General features: G+C 38.7%; 1 protein-coding gene across 2 annotated transcripts in view; it reads right to left on the reverse strand.

Moving 5' to 3' along the window:
- Positions 1-21,334, reverse strand: part of LOC109429072 (uncharacterized) — a 221,861-nt gene that overhangs the window by 36,922 nt on the left and 163,605 nt on the right. For both annotated transcript variants that reach the window (XM_019704909.3, XM_062854134.1), the window contains exon 2: positions 2,685-2,740. In XM_019704909.3, the coding sequence (XP_019560454.3) occupies positions 2,685-2,740 (56 nt within the window). The remainder of the gene's footprint in view (positions 1-2,684; positions 2,741-21,334) is intronic.

A 21,334-nucleotide genomic window follows, 5' to 3' on the forward strand; every position in this document is an offset into this window, starting at 1 on the left:
TTGTCTTGGTGTTCTGTGTCCGGTCTTTAGAGAATATTACAACCGTAGTAGAGTTGTGACTAATTTGTGCAAATTCTGTTTGACGCGCAACCGAATTCTAATTGCGGTTTATCTCAAGAGAGCCGCTAATTCGATTACGCGCACGTAGCCGTTGTTGTAAAGAAACTTGATTGAGCAAATTAGCAAAAAGTGCGAAGTAATGTATCAGTTAACATAGATGGTTCCGGGCTATGTCCAGATTTGAACTGATGTTGAGCTATCAATGAGGTTACAAAATGGTAGCGGTCTTCTAATGAAATGTTTTATCAAATTGCTTTTTGAAATGGATTTTGTTTTGTTTGTTTTTTACTTTTATAAATTATTCGTTAAAGCATACGCAAAATTAATAAAAAAGTTCAATGAAGATCCCCCGCAAAGCACTCGTTTTCCCCCATTTGTAAGTTTTCGATTGTCCGTAGAGGTCTGTAGCGTGAGGCACGTGGTTGTCACTTTTCTTCCGATTAGTTGCGGTTTTTTCACCATCCCATTCCTCGGTGACAACGAACGACGATCAATCTTCGAAGACTGCGACGACGATGGCAATAACCTCCGGGGACAACGTTTTTTGGTAAATGTAACAATAATTGGTCTTGCGGACCAATCGAATCGGTCATCAATGGGAGTGAGGCCGACAAAGATGCGACTTCGCGGTGACTGACTGAATGGTTGCCAGGTGAAATGACGACGAAATTGTGCGTTTGGGGTAAGTGGTTTTGGTGGTTAAAAAGCTTTCCGGCGGTGGTTTGTGGATGAATCAGTGGTGTGAGGAAACGATATTGAAAGGTTAGAAAGCGTTTTGAGCAGTGTGGTGAGGGAGGTGCAGAAGGTGCTATTGGTTCCGGACGGACGAAAGAAAAATGTCGGTGGGGCTTTGAAAAGATAGTTTTTTGATAAGATAATTTCTATTTGAAATAGTGACGGTGGAATGGGGTGAGAGAACATTGAACATTCAACACTGATAACGAACGTAGCGATTATGTGAGTTACATGAACAAATACGGAAGTGGAGAAAGCTGCGGAAACGATGCGTACAGTCGTTTGTCAACAGATCGAAATCAGGCGAAAGCCTTAATTGCAATTCGTTTGTTTTGGTGGTCCTACAATCCAAACTATTTTAGATGCATGTTTATACCAAACTATCGTTTTCAAACATGTCATCGGAATTGATTTTTTTACGTTTGTAAATGTCCTGCAATTTCAGAAATGTTTCCACTATTATAATTTTTTTGTTGTTGTTGTTTTTTTTTTAATTTAGAAATTTGAATATTATTTATGAATAGTTACTAAGTTTCTTGCGGAATTAGAAATGATGATAAACCTGGGAGGATAAATAATAAAAAAAAAATCTGAAGATCTTGGATACAAGGATGACATATTTACTAATTTTTGAAAATTAATCCGATTTCAATGTATCTTCAATTAAATTAACAAATTATTTTCAAACATGGTCAAATGGTATAGTTTACGAAAACTGTATACATCTTCTCATAAGATGCATTAGATTTTCTGTAATAAAACAAGAGAAACTGAAACATAAATCTGACTTGGGCTCTTTCAGAATGTTGTTCTTTGACGACATTAACAGACTTGTCTAGGTATTAAACCAATATCTGTCCAAAATTTGAAGAAAATTATGCAGGAATTATTATCGAACAACTTATTGAAAACTGTTAGAGGATCGCAACAAACAGCTAACAAAAACATTTCGAAACTTCGTACATGTTTATGAAGTGCATGATAATGATAGTAGTTAGAAGTGAATTTAAAATTTTAAATACATTCCTTTGCATTTGCGTCAACCGCATGATGCCATCGCTCTCGGCAGATCTACTTATCCATTCCAAGCCCACTTCAAAAACCATTCCATTAAATTTCGATAACTCTTCCTAGATTGCACCACATAATAGCAATTGATCTCAATAAAATTTGAAACCGAAAATCCATTCGGTCCGAAAAGAAACCATTCAGAGAACAGTGTGCAGTAATGGGGAGGCTAGCCGCTGATCGTGACATGACTGTAGCATTTTTTCCGCATCTTCTCGTCTGCTGCGCGTCGGATGCCGATTTTCCGCGATTAAAATTTCATTCAGAACACACACAGAGCAATTCGCACCAGGAAAAAAAATCTAGTTCTTCGTAGAATTTAAATCGCTTGATTGATTTCTTGCTGCGCGCAAATACTGAACACGCTAAAAAAAAGGAATCACTGACTTTGGCGTTGCGTTTTCGGTAAATTCAGATTAACAGCGATTTACTGAAATTTTGAATCTTATTTAAAGGAGATCAACAACTATTGTCAAGCATTGCGTATCATACTAAAAAACATTTTACCAAAAATTCAACGCTGAGGTCAATGATTCACGTTGTGTTATTTACAATGTGCCCAACCAATCAAGAGCGATTCTCATGGAATTCGGTATAGCTCGCGAACCGAGAATTTGGGTTGAAAGCTTCCGGTATACGCGAGGCGGTAACGAAGCCGTTTAAGTCAATTTCGGCTATTCCAACCGATTTACTGTGCTGGTTGATTAGAATTGCTAGTTTGATTTTTTATTTTTTGTGTGTGCGTTTTTTTTTGTTTTTTTTTTGTTGGTTAATCAAACGACATGAGGGGTAAGGTGGATGGACGGAAGATTGGAACTTACTGCACTGCCTGGGGGCGACATTGTATGCTTAGCATCAGCGTCGATAGAATACACGTCTGAAATGAAAAAGTGTAAGGGGAAATTGTGAAAAACAAGATTTGGATAAGAGCTTATGTTGTAATTTTTAGATTATAATTATTTTTTATATCTTTATTAACGAGATTTTTAGCTCGGGGTTAGTTCATCTCGAGATCTACGGCTTTACTTCTCTACCGAAAGAAGAGCTCACATTTTTGTGAGCTTTTCGGTAATGGGATTCGACCCCAGGTTCCCGGCGTGATAGTCACGTGTTCTAACCATCAAACCAGGTCCACTCCGTTGTTCTTCTTCTTCTTTTTGGCGTACTTACCTACTAAGACAAAGCTTGCTTTTTCTAGTTTAGTGTTCTATGTAAGGTATTAACTGAGAGCTTCATCTGCAACCCACCCAAGTAACACCGAAAACATAATCCGAAATAGCAAAATATTTACTTTGTCCTACAGCAGTTGTTATGAAGTTTCTCGAAACATATTATGTCATGGATATGTCGTTTTCATGATACCTAAAACTTATACACAGTGATCTTCTATTTAGAAGTCTTATTAAAGAATATATTTTGTTTTCTCAAACAAATATTGCATGTTGTTTTCGATTATGTTGGGTATGTTCTATTTAAGTACACTTTGTTTGTTGCCATACATGCTCAGTATGTTCTATATGTCATATTAGAGTACCATTTGCAGTTTCTTGTTTAAGACTTGTTTTCAATCATGTTTAGACAAAACATAGTATGTTTCGTATGTTTATAATTAGTCGAATTTTGGTTTTCTGCAGTATGATAGAAAACATGTGTAACATAATCCTAATTCATTTTTCTGAACAGGGACATTCTACACTACCGATCATAGAAAGTTGAATCGATTTTTATTTCCTACGTAAAACAATATACTCCTAACAGAATCTTAGCTATGTAAAAAAAATGACGGGAATATATGTTACCACAACATATATGATTATCTATGAGGGCCGATTATACCGAGCATAACGCTCTTTGAGCCGCTTCAATGTGTAAACTGTGATAATTTTTTGATACTTGATATTTGTTGTCTTTCCAAATCGTGACAGATATCAAATCGTTCAAATTCCAAACCAAACATAAGAACCAACAACAACCACAACAAAATTATTCACAAAAACAATATCAAGCCAATTTTGAATCATATCTCAAAACATGCATCATGCCATGTCACAGAGTGCCATTTAATTTTATTTCTAAATTATTGAATATTTATCAAATATTCTATTATGTTTCAATAATTTGTGATATGTACACTCCCGATCAAAAGTTTGGGGTCACCCCCTCAAAAACATGTCATTTTTTTAGGCCCATATCTCCGCCAATTTGCGTCCGATTTCAAAACCCTAGGTTTCATTCAAAAGATAATAAGTCAAAGAAACTTTGAACATGATTTAAAAGAAACTTTTTCAAAAAAATTTGTATGTAAACCTAACCCAAAGTTGCCAAATTTTCAAATTTTCTAAAAAATGAATAAAAACTTACGGCAGTGTCGCTGGAAGTTGGGTCGACCAAATGCTTTTTACAGAACTTAGCTAAAAAATCTAGAAAAAAAGTTATTAAGTAAATTAATCCTTGATGTCATCGACCAAAAGTTTGGGGTCACCCCTCAATATGATGTATCGGCCAAAAGTTTGGGGTCACTATCGTAAAACATGGAAAAGTGATTTGGTGATATCTTCGTCATCTACAGTTCAATTTTAATTCTTCTTGGCTTGTGTTGAAATAAGATGAATACTATTTATTTATTGTGATGCAAAATTCTTTAAAAATACTGATTTATAAGGCGCATTAATTTTATCGGAGTACAATAGTCTATTTCACCGTAAAAAATGATTGGCATTTAAATTTATGACCACAGTATGGCAATTAGGCATTAAAGTGGCTTAGTAGAATTATTGATGCATGTTGATTTTTGCAGTTGTCGATTTTTATTATTGACATTTTGAAACTTAATTATTTACAGTAATAAAACATCTTGACTGCCAAGCCACTGTTTTCTAGAATTTGTTGAAAATAGTTATATAATGGAAAACATACCAAGATACATAATCAAGTATGCTCAGATTCATATAGAACATGAATATGACATCACAAAGATGTTGCGCAGGCTCCACCTTCTGCGCTTTTTCAGTCGTATAGCAGTCTGGAAATTGGTTTTATTGTTTCAAACCAAAACATTGTAACTGGTCATATTGGAGTCGAAATAATTTATATAAGACATGTTGTGTCTTGGGCAGTCAACACAAGATCGCATTTGATGTTGAATAGGGTGCAAAAGTGGAGGCGATATACGCACACTTTACAGGTGGTGAAATGGCATCCTATTCAACATAATATACGACTTTGTGTTAGCTGGGAAATGATCATTTTGTATTGTCATATATCGTGTAGCAGGCACGAAGATACTCTATGCCCAAGAACGTCAAGGAAATTTACATTACGAAAAGTTCCTGGACCGACCGGGAATCGATTCCGTCATCCTAATTCAGCATGGTCATGCTAAATACCCCCGCTTTTATTGCTGTGGCTATATGGGTCCTTTCCACTCCGTTGTTAGATAACATTAAATATGGTGTTTTAGATTTAAAACATTAATGATCGTAAATAAAAAGAAAATCGCGTTAAGTACTGTTCCTTTGAATTCCACTAAGAATTTGCATCCTTAGACATATACGTATTTCGACCTCAACTGTAAGGTCGTCTTCAGTGTCTTGTACTTGACTCGACTCTCTATGTCGAGTCGAGTCAAGTACAAGACACTGAAGACGACCTTAGGGAGCATCCATTAAGTACGTCACGCTAAAATTGGAAATTTTCGCACACTAGTAATGTGAAGTGAAAACAAAATTGCAGAAAAACAAACTCAGCTTCGTCACCAGAAATTCAATCACGTTTTCTTTCAAGAATTTCTTAAAATATTCATCAATGAATTCAGAACAAAATCCCTCCAAAATATAAACCTAAAATTTATTTTTCCAGTTTTCTCGAAGGGTTTCCATCAATAATTCGTACACTAAACAGCTCCAGGGATTTTGCCACGTTTAAGATATTCCTGCAATGAATTCTCTAGAAATTTCAATAGGCATTCCACCACGAACTCCTTCTCTCTCTCTTCTTGGCGTAACGTCCTCACTGGGACAAAGCCTGCTTCTCAGCTTAGTGTTCTATGAGCACTTCCACAGTTTTTAACTGAGAGCTTCCTCTGCCAATGACCATTTTGCATGTGTATATCGTGTGGCAGGCACGAAGATACTCTATGCCCAAGGAAGTCAAGGAAATTTCCTTTACGAAAAGATCCTGGACCGACCGGGAATCGAACCCGTCATCCTCAGCATGGTCATGCTGAATACCCGTGCGTTTACCGCCTCGGCTATATGGGCCCTATTACGAACTCCTTCTAAGACATTTATATTTAGGTACAGACATTTATCTTCATGAATTTTCCAAGAATTACCCTTTACTGGCATTTACCAGATTTGCTGGTATATCATAAACATACAGAGAAACTTGTAGTTAGAAGGCACAGAATGTTGCTAATTGACAAATTGAGAGATGAGTTTGTGAAAATAGTCGCGATCTGGTGGGATTGGGACTCACGACCCCGTATTCGCTAGACCGTGCTTTAATCAACTAAGCCATAGAACAGGTAATGATTCTGTGAAATGAACCCACACCATGAACATTACTTTTTTTCAATTAGCAACATGCTGTATAAAGCACCGGACTAGTTATTACGGGGTCGTGGGTTCGAATTCCACTAGAACACGATATTTTTCACAAATTCATCTCTCAATTAGTCAATTGGAAACATTCTGTGCCTTCTAACTACAAGTTTTTCTGTATAATATATGAAAAAATGTAATATTTCTTTAAGAAGTTGTTCAAACAAGATTGTTCGGGGGGTTTGGAACCTCTCAGGTTCGTTACATGGGGTCCGAGGGGGTTTAAGGGGATTTTGAAGGCATTTCAGGACGTTTCAGAGCATTTTCAGCGTGATTAAGAGGCGTTACTAAAGCGTTACGGAGGAGTTTTCGGTAGGTTTGAAGCGTCTCAGATGCGTTACATGGGGTCCGAGGGGGTCTAAGGGGGATTTTGGAGGCATTTCAGGATGTTTCAGACCATTTTAGGCGTGATTAAGAGGCGTTATGAAAGCGTTACGGAGGAGTTCTCGGGGGGTTTGGAGCATCAGGTGCGTTACATGGGGTCCGAGGGGGTTTAGTGGGGATTTTGAAGACATTTCAAGACGTTTAGAGCATTTTCGGGGGTTTCAGAGGCGTTACGGAAGCGTTACGGAGGAGTTCTCAGGCGTTTCGAAGCCTCTCAGGTGCGTTACATGGGATCCCCGGGGGTTTAAGGGGGATTTATGAGGCATTTCAGGAAGTTTCAGAGCAGACTCTGAAATACTGAAAAACGCCCCTCAAACCTCTTGCAACGCCCTTTTAAGGCTCCTGAGATCCCTTGAATTGCTCCTAAAGCCCCTTGGAACGCCCCTGAAACCCACTTCATACTATTAAAATACTCCAGAATTCCCCGTAATTCCATGAAATCACCAAAAAATCTTCACAGAATACCCTTAAAAGGCTCCTCAAATCTCCCGAAACAACCCCTGAAGCTCTTTGGAACCCTATTTTTGGGCTCTCTGGGAACTTTCTGGAAACCCCCTTAGCCCCACCTCAACTGCCCAGGAGCAAGACCTGTTCGCGCGAACTAAATTCTCTAATTAGCAATTACAGGCGCGTTTTCGGTCATCGGGTTACTTATAAAACAACGGTTTTAATTATAGCCGACGTTTCGAGCGTTTATTCACTCATCTTCAGGGCAAACTACAATTTACATACAAAGTTTGAGTAGTCAAGTCATTTGTTACATAAAACATAAAATTACTCACATTAAAGGTTGTTTTTAGGTCAAGTGGGTTTGAACATGGACAATTTGAACGGCTGACAACATTACACTGAAATTATAATCACACATATAAATTTCGGACCTAATGAATTGATTCATTTTCAATTAACAAAACTTTGAACGGAGCACAAACTTACACAGCTTTCACCTAGGCACATCTAAACAGGTTTGAATCAAACTATCTGTGAGTGGAGACGTCAAAACGAAACGATGGAACAGAAAAGACATTAACAGAAACAGAGCATCACAGCGTGCTTTGACGATGTTCTGCTATCTCTCTCCGTGCGTGATTAAGTGCAGAAGACCCGAGTAAACAACACTCAGATTGCTTGTGTCGGTTCTATAGTTAACCGTTTTGTTGTCACAGAAAATGTGACACATTTCAAGAATTTCAAGTGCGTTTAAACGATTGTCCTGGTCAAGAATCTTTGTTCCAGGCAAATCGAATCGGTGTTCGCACTCAATCACGTGGACCATCAGCGCCGTCTTTTTGAATTCTTCCTCCCTTTCCGTCGCTCTATTCGGGTCGGAAGATTTCAAATCTGCGTATCGGTTTATGAGAGACCTATGCCCAGAGAGACGGTTTTTCAACTGCTGCGTCGTCAGCCCAATGTATGCACAGTCGCAGTCGGAGCAAGGAATGCGATAAATTACATTTCTTTTCTCCAGCTGCGGCGTTGCATCTTTGAGCTTCGAAAACAACAGTCTGTTGGTTTTGACGCATTTGAAGCCCAATTGAACATTGGGAAAATTTCTGTTTATAACTTTTGCGAGAGCCGGTGTGAGCATTTCTACATGGTGGAGAGACCGATATACTTTAGGTTCGGGATTTGTGTTGCTGTTGTTCACTTCTGTGTTGGTGTTCTTGTTGATATATCGGTTTATCAACCGATTTATCAATGAACTTGGATAGTTGTTGTTTAGCAAATAATCCCGAACCAATTCCTTCTTCTCATCTTCTGATCTGCACGTCGACAACTTGAACACTCTCCCAATAAAGCCTGTGGCCGTGTTCAGTTTCTGTGTGAGAGGGTGAAATGAAAAATAATTTAAAATGCGTCCCGATGCGACAGGTTTTTTGTACCAATCGGTAACGATTTTCTGCTGCGCTGTGCGTATAAGCAACATGTCCAGGTACGGCAGCTGATTATTATTTTCCATCTCACACGTAAATTGAATATGTGAGTTGAACCCGTTGAGTGCATTTCTCACACATTCAATCTTGTCGATTGGGAGAGCGGTAACCAAATCGTCGACGTACTTCTTTAAAAATGGAATGGGAATATCGATCCCCCCAAGCACATGATCTAGCAATGTTTCCATCACTAAATCCGCAAGAGCCGGTGACAATGGATTGCCCATTGCCGTTCCCGACTTTTGACGGTAGAAGTTGCCACGGTGGACGAAATAACTGGAGGAGAGATTGAACTTTATAAGTTCTATAAACATTTCTACGTTTTTTATCGTTGTGTTTTTCTCGATCAGACTCCAGTTATTTCGCACCGCTTCTATCACAACGTCCCGTGGAATACACGTAAACAGGCTTACCACATCGAACGAGACCAACACGTAGCCTTGAGGCAGGGTTATATTGTTTATGAATGTGCAAAATTCGTACGAACTTTGCACATTGTATTTGTTGTGGTCGATCGAGCGATGTAGTATGTCTGCAAGGTACTTGGACAGATCATATGTCGGGCAATTAATGCACGATAGTATGAGTCTCAAGGGGCTGTCCGGTTTGTGTATTTTCGGGAGCCCATAGATTTTTGGACAGGTCGCGTGGTAGGAGACCAACCTCGCCCTGGTTTGTTGGTCGATCATTTTCTGATCGAAGAGCTTGTTCACCAGCTTGTTGTTTTGTGTTTGTGTTTTGTTAGTCCAATTGTTTTATAAGTAACCCGATGACCGAAAACGCGCCTGTAATTGCTAATTACCATCCAAACGGTCGTTATTCCATCAATAAATTCTCTAATTAAAGCCCAATCTTAATTTATGCATAAAGTATGGGATTTTACGAATGGGAACTTGATGGAAAGGGGGATGGCTTTCTCAGTCTTTGATTCAAGAACGATTTTTATCTACATTCCCGACGTTTCGGCCTAGGGATTTGGACTTTTTCAAGGGTCGTAGTGAAAAAGGCCAAATCCCTAGGCCGAAACGTCGGGAATGTAGATAAAAATCGTTCTTGAATCAAAGACTGAGAAAGCCATCCCCCTTTCCTTTATGCATAAATTTCCCTCTTTTTATGCCTTTTTTAATTTATGCACATTTTTAATTTATGCAGTCCTAGCCATGTGCATAAAAAGAGGTTCCAGTGTACCATCATCACACCAAGTATTCCCGCACATCATTCTCTATTCAAGAAATTTTTCAAAGCATTGCGAATTCAGAGGAATTCCTCTGTAAAATCCATGATTTTTCAAGATTCATCTCGAAACTTATTCAAGGTGCCATAGAAATCCTCAAGATTTCTAAGGGCTCTACCAAAAAGTCATTCAAGAAATGCTTCATTATCTCTGTGGATAACTCCTCAGCAACTCCTTCAAAGATTTCTACGTGATTTTTTCAAAAGTTCCCGCAGGAATCCCTTCAAGGGTTGTTACAGGAATCCCAAAAGGATAGTTTCAATATTACAGCAAAAACTTTTTCGAGAATTTCTTCAAGGATGACAATTCTTAGAGAAATCCTACGAAAAATGCTGAAGAGATCCGCAGTACTGGTTATTGAAAACTTAAGAGGGTTTCCTGAAGAAAAATAGTAAAAGATTTCAGAGGTTCTTGAGGAAATCTTCAGAGGTTTTTAAAGGATACCTTTGAAGAATTTTTGGGGGAATTCCTGGAGGATTACCTGAAGAAATCATTGTAAGATTTTTGAAAGAAAGTTCTGAAGAAAACCATGAGGTAGTTCTTGGGGACATCTTTGCAGGAATTCATGGTTGAATTCTAAAACAAAATCCAGGAGAAATCCTTCAAGAATATACGGAGGAATTTCAGATAGTATCCTCGACGGAATTCGAGGAGGAATTCCTGCAGAAATCCTAAGAGAGAGTGCTAAAGAAATCCTTAAAGTAATTCCTGGAGAAATTACACTAGTTTACAAAATAAAATGAAAGTCGTGAACTTCTGTCAACGACCAAAATTTTTGAAGCATAATTTAGCACTGATTTCGAAACCGTGCTTCAAAATTTTTAAAGTAGAACAGTTTTTAAGTTTTAGCTTAATATTGAGTTCTACAACTTTCTAAAATATGGAATTTAATAAAATTCAAATATCGTGAACGAAACAACCAATTTTAAATCTTTATCCATAAATTAAAAGCTTATTAAAATACCATTCGAACATCTGAATGCAGGTTTAGCGTCAGATTGATGAAATTCAAGATATTGGCGAGTTTTGGGGACAATCTCCTTAAATTTTAGCAAAATTTCCAAAAATATTTGAAGAAATGTATTTTTTTTCAATAAGAAAAAAACAATTTAAAAAATCTTTCTCAACGTTCATTTGACATGACATATGTAGGCAAGTTACAGTAAAAAATTCAGCTCAATCGGAGCATTTATAGCGGAGAATGAGATATGTGAAGTGAGCGACTTTGCTTAAAAAATAGAACAAAAATCGATTTCAAATCATCAAGCTTGTATGGAAAGTCGAAAAAAATTTCGCTCTACTGTAATTTTTTTTTCCTTCGCGAGTATTGTGTTGTTCTTTGCTGTGCATGCATCACTCCTGTAGGGGTGAGTATGGCAGCATAATCGATCGCGTTCGCTATTGTCTCGAGTGAAAATCAAAACAATAGATGCGCGGGTGTTTAGTGGTCAGTATTGTGTTGTTCTTTGCTGAGTATTGTGTTGTTCTTTACAGAGAAGAACATTAATCAAGACAATTAGATGATCGGCATTGAACCACAAAAACCCCACAACAATTGGTGAGATCTTTCCAATATTATTTATTTATAAATAATTCTTCACACTTAGAATAAATTACAGTATTCGGTGAAAAAAATCACCGAAACTGGTCTGTAAACAAGCAAACTACAGTATTACGGCGAAATCGATGAAATTGCAGGAGAAAATCGGTGAAATCTAAGAAATCACCGAAGAACCGGTGAAATCAGACAAATTTACAGGAGACCTGTGAATATTTTACCGAACAGATCGGTGATGGGACTATTTTACCGTAGTTCTTTATTATGCGTTTGACAGCCACGCCGGCAGCTTCGAGTATCAGTTCTATTAGAATTGGCGCATCATCTCCAAGCAAGACTCTCTTGTACAGTGGCAGCAAGTGTGGTTCCTGATCAGAAAGTCATGTATTCAATCCCATCATCGATGTTTTTTATGAAAATATAGTTTTTTTTGTGCTCGCATAAAATCGCCGTAAATTTGTAAAATTTACCGTATGTTCAGTGATATTGAGAATTCATTTGTAAACAAACATACCGAACGCTCTGCGATTTTTACGGTAAATTTGTAAAAAGGACCGAACGTTCCGGTAATATTGACAGATGCATTTTCCTGAGATTCACAGTACGTTCGGTGGTTTGAAAAATCACCGAACTTTTTACCGTACGTTCAGCTGTTGAGATTACGGTAAAATTTTACCGTAATCCGTCATTTTTTCTAAGTGTGTACTTCAGTATATATTTGCTATATAACTCCGTATAAGTTGAAAATTCGCTATTTTCAACATCCTTTCATCTATTAGAAGCTGCTTCAGTTCTGGGCTCTTTCTAAGTTGATGAAGGGATTTATAAATGCTTGCAAGGACTTGGCCAGGTGTGTGGAGCTGAGTGAATCTATGACATTGTAGATAGTAGCGACATCAGCAATGTCAATGGAAATATTCAACTTTGCAACTTCATCCAAGATTTGTGCAAGTATTCATGCTATGCTATGCTATGCTATGCTACTGTAATTTTTTTCCTTCGCGTTTTCGAACTCAGGGCATGATTCTACACCAAAAATGATCATCAGCTTACCGAGTTCAAAAATGCTGTAAACTAGTGTTATTGAAGGAATTCCCGGACGCATTCGTGAAGAAATCCTTGGAGGAATTTCTGGGGAAATCTTTGAAGAAACTCCTGGAACAATACTAGGATAAATTTAAAGAGAAAACTTTAAAAGAATTCAAGAAATTATTTGAAGTCCTTGGAGATATTTCTGGAGGAAATCTTGGAGGCATTCTTTGAGCAATCGCTTCACTAAACAGCGATTCATAAAATTGCGAATGTAATAAGGAGTGTATCGAAAAGTAGTTGAAAATCTTCAGGATGCTCTATCTCTAAGCTGAATTGGTAATTTTATTTCGGTTCTTCTATGAAATTTTCACAATATAGTCAAATTTAGAACAGCCTCTCGAAATATGGAAAATGCTTAGTATTATTAACCTTCACGTACCCGACCCCCGACAACCCATTTTCAAAATACTGGCATTTCGTCAATTTTCATCCGATTTTTTTGAAGTCACCCTCAATCTAGCATAAATTGGTACAAGTTTATTTTAGTGAAGCGGTCATGTAATATCCGGAACCATTCCGGGGATATTCCGGATTGTACTGGGGTCAGGAGGTGGGGGAGGGGTCTGTTTTACCAAATGGTTAAAATTAATTGTTTCGTGTGGTATTGTGTTTGAGAGGCGTCTGCGGAACTTGTTCCTTGTTCCGGAGCGGCGGCAGCAGTTTAACCATACTTCAGTCATTTTTTTCTGCAATATTCTCTCGAAATCATGGAGATTCATACGTCGCACGACATGTTTTACTTGCAAATCAGAAATGTCCCCGATGACACCCTTGTAGAACCTGTCTTAGACGTTCCGGGTGGCCACGTTAGTTGATACAGACTTCAGTCTATCGTTCCTGACTCAGTCATTTGAAATCATGAAGATTGATATGTCGCACGGCATGTTTAGATTGAAAACCAGAAGTTTCTCCAATGAGGCCCCGCGGAACCTGTCACGGTGATCCGGAAGGGTCAACTTATTCAAATCTGGTTATTGCAGTTGTGTTTCACTATTCGCAACAAAAATTTCGCTGAAAATCGATGGTTCATACACAATAACACATGAAACAATCACTTTTAGCCATTTTGGCAACCACCCTGACCCCAGCGCAATCCGGAATATCCCCGGAATGGTTCCGGATATCGCATGGCCACTTGAGTATAATAAACTAGCCCCAATTTATGATCGATTGAGGGCGACTTCAAAAAAATCGGATGAGAATTGACGAAATGCTAGCATTTTGAAAAGAAGTTGTCGGGGTAATCCTCGCAGATTCCTTGAGTTCTTTCTAAGATTCATTCAACAGCTCCTTCTGGAATTCCTCCAGAAGTGCCCTTAGAGATTCATCTAACAGTTTTTTTTTCTAACATTTCTCCAGAGGTTCCTTCGAGAAACCCCAGGAGTTTTTGCTGAAATTAATCCAACCGTTTCTTCTGGCGTTCCTACGGGAATTAAATTTTGGAATCCACAAGAAGTTTCTTCTTCAATTTGTCGACAAGTTTCTTAAGATTTTTTTTTTGACAACTCATCCAGCAGTTCCTTCTGGTAATGCTTCAGAAGTTTCTTTTCTGATTTTTAAAGAGTTCTTTCTGAGATTCCTCAAGGAGCTTCTTAGAGTCTTTTATGGATTCGTCCCGAAACTCCTTCGAGGATTCCCTCAGGAGTTCCTGTACGAATACCTCCTGGAGTCCTTCTGGGATTCCTCCAAGATTTTCCAAGATTTAAAGAACACGGACACGTTTAGTACTTCTAGTGAGCTATTCGCTCTTTGAAGTGCCCAGTGGCACAGCCAAAAACTTTTCCTGACAGCTGCGGCGGGAATCGAACCCGCGCTCCTAGCACGATGCGACTAAATGCTAGGTGACACTAGCTGCACGACCACGAAGCCACACAAGATTGACCAAATGTTGCTTTTGGGATTTATCCAAGAGTTCCTTCAAAGATTCCTCTTTCTGGGAATTTCAACCGTGATTTCTTTCAATATTACTCCAGAAGTGGGATTGAATCGACTGTATGGTACAATTAACTGTTTTTGGCTACGCAGTCATAAAATGAACAAACGACGTTATTTATTTGCCCAACGTTTCGACACGGGGTTTGTGTCTTCCTCAGGGGGTAAATCTTTGTGTCGTTATTTGTCCTATGTTTCGTCTAACTATAACTGTCGGATCACGCTGTTTTTGGTACATGACTTTAAAATTTCAGATTTTTCTCGCACAACTTGTACTGGCAATGGCGCAAACTTTCTACTCTACTTTCTTCTATCTTTCGGATTGATTAGCGTGCCCTATCGGTACAATTGAGTCCCTCTCATCGCTAACATTTCTCTTTGGTGCATTTTGTTCCCTTCTACTTTTTATGTCGTGCAACACTGCTGCGTATGTCGTACTCAATCTATCTATGTCCGTTCGTTTATTGACTGTGTGGTCTGTGTTAGTGATGTGACACATCTCAAGGAATGGAAGTGTGGATTGTTTATAACTGTGGTCAATAATTTGTGTGCGTTCTAAATCGAATCGCAAAATCACACAATGTTGTATTAGTGCTGTGGTGGTCTCGATCAGTGAAGTCTTGGCTATTTCTGTGTTTGTGTTGTTATCATTTATCAGCTTATCTAATCTGTTTATATTTGATCTGTGCCCTGCTAGTCTTTTCCTAAGAGTGTTTGTGGTCATTCCAATGTAACAACATTCGCAGTTACTACATGGTATTTTGTATATTGTTCTACTAACATCGTCTCTGATTATAGGTTGCTTGACTTGTGTGTGGAGGCATTTGTTTACTCGGTTCTGTTTCGTTGTTATTGTCAAGTTGGGATAATCTTTGGCTAGTATGTTGATGATTTTTTGGGAAAGTGCAGGTATGTACGGGGTTGCCCTATATGTTTTAACATTATTTGTAGTTTCAGGTTGTTCTGCTGCAGGATTTGTTGTGTTTGGTTGATTGGAGATCGTGTTTTGTGGAGGTGATGTTGGGTGATCGTGATTATCACCAGAAGATGCACTTCGATGGTGGGAAAGTGGTTCGTGCTGTTGCTGCATCTGGCTGGGGGTCATTGATAGGCGCAGTGGTTCGAGTTGTGTAGATTCGGTGGCTGGACTGGTGGAAGGCTTGTGTGTTGATCGGCTTTGATCGGTGTTTTCGACGGTTTCGGTCCGTGTGGATGTGGGTACGGCTGGCAGAATGGCCACCACCACTGTGATCGAAATAACCGAGAACACCCAAAGCCGACCATCACGCCAGCCTCCCATCCCGCCAGCCATTCTGCCAGCCCGTGTCGAAACGTTGGGCAAATAAATTACGTCGTTTGTTCATTTTATGACTGCGTAGCCAAAAACAGTTAATTTCTCCAGAAGTTCCTTCCGGAGTTCTCCTTCCTTTTATGATTTCTTCAAGAGCCTTCTGGGAAAAGGAAATCCAGGAAAAAATCCTGGAGAAATCTCGAAATTTCAAAGAAGGGATCTCAGACAAAACTCCTTGAAAATCACAGAAAAATCTTGAAAAAATCCTCAAAGGAAGGAGTGAATTCCCTGAAAGATGATTTTTGAAGGAGCTCTTGGATAAGTCCCAGAAGCAACGTTTGGTCAATCTTGGAAAATTTTCGAGAAGGAACTTAAGGAGGTATTCGTAAGGGAACTTCTGAGGGAATCCTCGAAAGAATTTCTGGAGGAAAAGAAGAACTCCTTGAAAAAACACAGAAGAAACTACTGAAGCATTTCCAGAAGGAACTACTGGAACAATAAAAAACAGGGAATTCTGAGGATCTTCTTGAAGAATCCAAGCAGAAACTTCTTGTTGATTCCCAGATTTAATTGCTGGAAGAACACCAGAAGAAACTGCTGGAGTAACTCCTGAGCAGGGTTGACAATCGTCCTTCTCGTCACCACTGCGTGAAGATAACAATAAAACAATCTTCGTCCGAAAGAACAACGGTGACGATTAGCCTTTTCGTCGCCGACTGCGGGCGTCACGACGAAGCTCAATCATAAATAGTCACCCACCAACTTTTCCGTCGTCCTCTTTGTTCCCTGGAAATGAGCGACGACGGGCCAAGCGAACGCCAACTGGGAATAGCTTTTATTGGCGTTTCGGCACTTACGACGATGTGAAACCTCACTAGCTCAGTTGGTAAGAGTGCTGGATTGGCAATCTGGAGGTTCGTTGTTTGATTCCAGGTGCAAATATTTTTTTATTAAAATCTTTTTTTTTGTGTGTTGCTGGTGGCAACATTGACTCCGTCGGCTAGATGCACTTGGACGAAGAGCGAAACAAAGCGAATGAAGATTTTGTTTTCGTCACGACGCAAGCCCTTCACGACGATTCGCTGGCTTGAATGAGTCATCCGATGTGGAACGAGCAACGATGACGCTCTAGTTTTCGTTCTCGTCGTCGACTTTTTTGGTCGTACGGCGACGATTTTCAGCCCTGCTCCTGAGTCTCTCGAAAGAACCTCTGGAGAAATATAAGACTTAGGAGAAATTTCTGGAGAAATTTTGAAGGAACTTCTGAAGGAATGCCTGAAGCAATTCTTGGAGGATTATCACTCTGCAGCAGGCGAATTTATTGGTATTTTTTGTAATAACTGAAGTTCCCATGACTGTGTACTGGTCGGACTCGTTTATCCGGCGTCGGCTTCCGAAGCATCCCAAACATATCTAGAGAACGGAAAGCTGTATACAGCTGAAATTTGGACATTTCATCGAGCCAACCTTGATTAGTTGTCAGTCAAAATTTCAGCTTTGTAGAGCGTTCCGTTCCTCAGATATATTTTTTGAAAGCTTTAAATCCTTACTCCGGATAATCGAGTCCTACCTGTATGTATAAAAATAAAAAAAAATAAAAATTATTTATACGTTATTTTTAACGTGATGGAGACGCATGATCGTAAATGAGCACAAAACTTGAAATTTTCAACAAAATGCATCTCAAAAACGACTTGAAGAATATTTATATTTTTTGATTTGCTATGTAAAATTAGTTAAACTTTCGTTAAAAAATATAAAAAAGTATAGTCGTTGTGATCCAACATTGTGAAAATCATTAAGACTGATAAGTTCATCTTTTTTGCATATTAAAGTCTAGTATTATTTTTTTCTAAAAAAGAACAAATAATCTTTTCATTCGTATAAAAAGATTGAGAATCGGTCAATTGTTACAGAAGTTATAATTATTCGAATGGCTGTAATATAGATAGAAAATATAAAAACTAACTGATTGCCATTGTTTATTCCTTGCTTGTAATTTTAACCGTTATGTGTCCGACAAACTTTTTGCTTTTTTCTACACCGTGCTTTTTAAATGGGCGTTGGGTACCCGGGTACCCTGTCGGCAACATAAGGGTTAAGTTCATTCAAGCGTTTTCTAGAGATCATTATTATGAGCCAGAATTGTTCAAAATTTCATTCCATTTGATTCATAGAATCTGAAGATACAACCGTTTAGAAATGGCATATGCATTTTACTAGAACCGCTCTAACTTCATGTAGAATAGCTCAATCTTGCCCAAATTTGGACCAATAATAGACTTCTATTATATTATATTATTGAGTAACAAAACATATCAGTGCATCAAAATTTTACGAATAGTTACACAAAGTTGAGCATTTTTTGAAAAGCGAAAATGCTGCCTGTCCCGACAATTTCGTCATCCCTTGTAGTCATCAATACAAGGGAAGACGAAATTATCAATACACATTTGAAACAGTTTACATCACATAGAACAAATTCAAAACTTTTCAGAAAAAAATCTGCAAAATCGTTATTACTCAACATGACAATTCTCGTCTTGTACCGACTTTTCGAGCCGTCCAAGCAGAATGCCTTAATTCCACCTTGTTTTGCTTATCCTTTGACAGATACGCGTATTTCGACTACCACTGACACTGAGGAAGATCAAAAGTGGTAGTCGAAATACGCGTATCTGTCAAAGGATAAGCAAAACACGGCAGAATCAAAAATAACCAAATTGATTATACTCATTCGAATCACAATTCTGCTCGAAAGGGATTTCAGTTATGAATTTAGGTCAATGAAGCTGAACTACACCGCTAAACTCAGCCGTCAACCTAGTGATCCAAATTCGCAAAACCCGAAACCCCATCGGCAACCGGCGATCTTCCTCCCCACAAAAAAGGGACCGAACCCAAAATGCTCCACAATGAATCAGCTGGAACCGTCAACTTTCACTCCCATCAACCTAACGATCACCTTCAACCCATCACCACCTAGTGCTAGAGCTAGTGCTGGGAATCCTATTCTCCTCACGCGCATCACTCGCGCCGTGTCTCCTTAATATGACACAGTTGAACTAATCGCACTCACCGTCGTCGTCAGAAGCAACAACAAAGAAGCCATGGCACCAATTTGGCAATCCACCTCGAATTGTGGTTTAATATGAATGGAAAACACAGTTATTGCCCGGCCCGCACCGCACCACGCACGCCGATCGTTGCCCGTTTTATGCTACTCTGGTTGTGACGTTGCTGGCTCGGCGAGCAGCGTGGACTGAACATGATGTGGCTAATCGCCAATCTAATATCAGCGACAAGTAGGTAGGTAGGAACGTACAACAAGGCGCGTTGTTGTTGTTGTTGTTGTTGTTGTTGTTGTTGGGAGCCACGTGCAGCGATTGTCGATTGACGCGTCGCGATGGACAAGTGCGATGGTTGAATGGGTAATAAATTTGCTGCCGTCTTTGCGGGCGCGGGCGCATTTTATTGCCATGTAATAAAATAAACCGGGGTTCGTCACCTGTTGAATTGCCGAATTTTTATGCTCCGCCACCGTATAAGTTCTTTGTTGGCAAGTCGAAGATGGACTTGATTTGATTTGGGTGAGAATCATCCAGGTGATCAATTGGGTGACGCGAATGGCATACCATGGATCAGCGTTTGATTGACGGGGTTTGAATTATTCATGAGATTCTCTGTATGAGATGCATGCGGGATCGGATGGTGTGAGTCAAAATTTCAATGGGATTTTTGATTGAAACCATTTTGCAATGTGTCGTTTACCTAAATGTGGGAAAGTATAGAAGGTCAGTGCTTCAAAATATTCGAAATAAAGAATAACATATCTGAAATATACGAATGCATTGCACTAGTGCTGACTATTCTTATAAAGTCTGAAAAAAAAATCATAACACCGATATGATTTTTTTTTATGAAAAATGTTGATCGTTCAAGAACACGACACATGAATAGCGAACACTCAAAACAATTTTGGTTGAAATCGGTTGAGAACTGTTTCCGCAATCGTAGTCACCGCATCGACGTGTTTTGAAAAACATACTTCCGAGATAATCGCGTTTAAAGTTTCAAGTATGCACTACGCGCTTGTAAGGGAACGAGGCGCAAAACGCTATATCTTTGCTTTTACTGCTTGGATCTCTATGAAAATTTGACACAACATTCTTAGGAACCCATACTTTAAGATAAACAAATAAAAAAAATCGATTTTTTGCTGGACCTCAACATATATAACCTCTTAATTTTATCATTATAAGAACAAACTAAGGCTAAATTAAGGGGATTCACTTAACTTTCTTAAGATGTTACGCTAAGGCGCTGTCCATAAACTACGTAGACTAATTCTTGGCCATCTCAGATCCGAAGGCTTTCGTCCATACAAAATTATTTAAATTCGTGTGGGCCGTAGACTTTAGCCAGAATCCTCCCTCCCCCCTTTCGAGTCTACGTAGTTTATGGGCAGCCCCTTAGTGCACCATGACGGCGTCGTACATGGTTAGCGAGCCTGTCTGAGTCATATTGACCCCAACATCCTACTAGAGCTAGAGTTAAGAGAGTAAATGATTGCGTAAGTCATAATTATCTTATTATTGAAATGTTTAATTTTTTTTTTCATTCTTTATTAAAGTGATTTTCCTCCGTAGGAGGGTTCATCACTAATTTGAAATGTTTAATGAAATTGCGAATGAAATAATCTAAAGTTGCCTTGTTGATCGTAATTTTAATCTGGCTAAAATTGAATCAACGGTTGACGCTGTTCAGTAAATCTCTCTATTATTTTCAAATATAAAATAACTGAATCAGTTATCATTGCGTAATTAAAAAAAAAAATACGAACATGTTTAACTCTAGTAAGATGTTGGGGTCAATATGACCCAGACAGGCACGCTGAACGTGTATTACGCCATCGTGGTGTGAAAATCCTAACATCTTAGGAGTGTAAATGCTTTTAGTGAACTATTTGCACTTAGAAGGAAGCACGGCATCAGACAACGGACGAGCATGCAACGCCCCAGCCGAAAACTTTTCCTGACAAGAGACAAACCAGCCAAGGGCTGAAAGCCTCTCAAATAAAGATAAATCAATCAATCAACTTTTCCTGACAGCTGCGGTGCGAATCGAACCCTCGCTCCCTCAGCACGATGCGACTAAATGCTCGGTGGTACTAGACTCATGACCACGAGAGTAAAGTAAGTTCAAAATTAGTTATATCTAAGAAAATCATCATGTTTCCTTGGTTTGATCTTATAAAAACAAAATAAGTTATTATTTTCTGAGTTTCTGAAGAAAAAAAGTATTTCCAACTAGCCAATAACAAAATTTGCCCTCAATCAATATTCCATTTTTATATCAAAATTTGATCTTACCTGATTATTCTTTCCAACTAAGACACAAATTACTCACAGTTATCGGATTAATAACATGGATTCGTATTCAAAA

The sequence above is a fragment of the Aedes albopictus genome, chromosome 2, assembly GCF_035046485.1.
Source record: "Aedes albopictus strain Foshan chromosome 2, AalbF5, whole genome shotgun sequence".
Taxonomy (NCBI): Eukaryota; Metazoa; Arthropoda; class Insecta; order Diptera; family Culicidae; genus Aedes; species Aedes albopictus.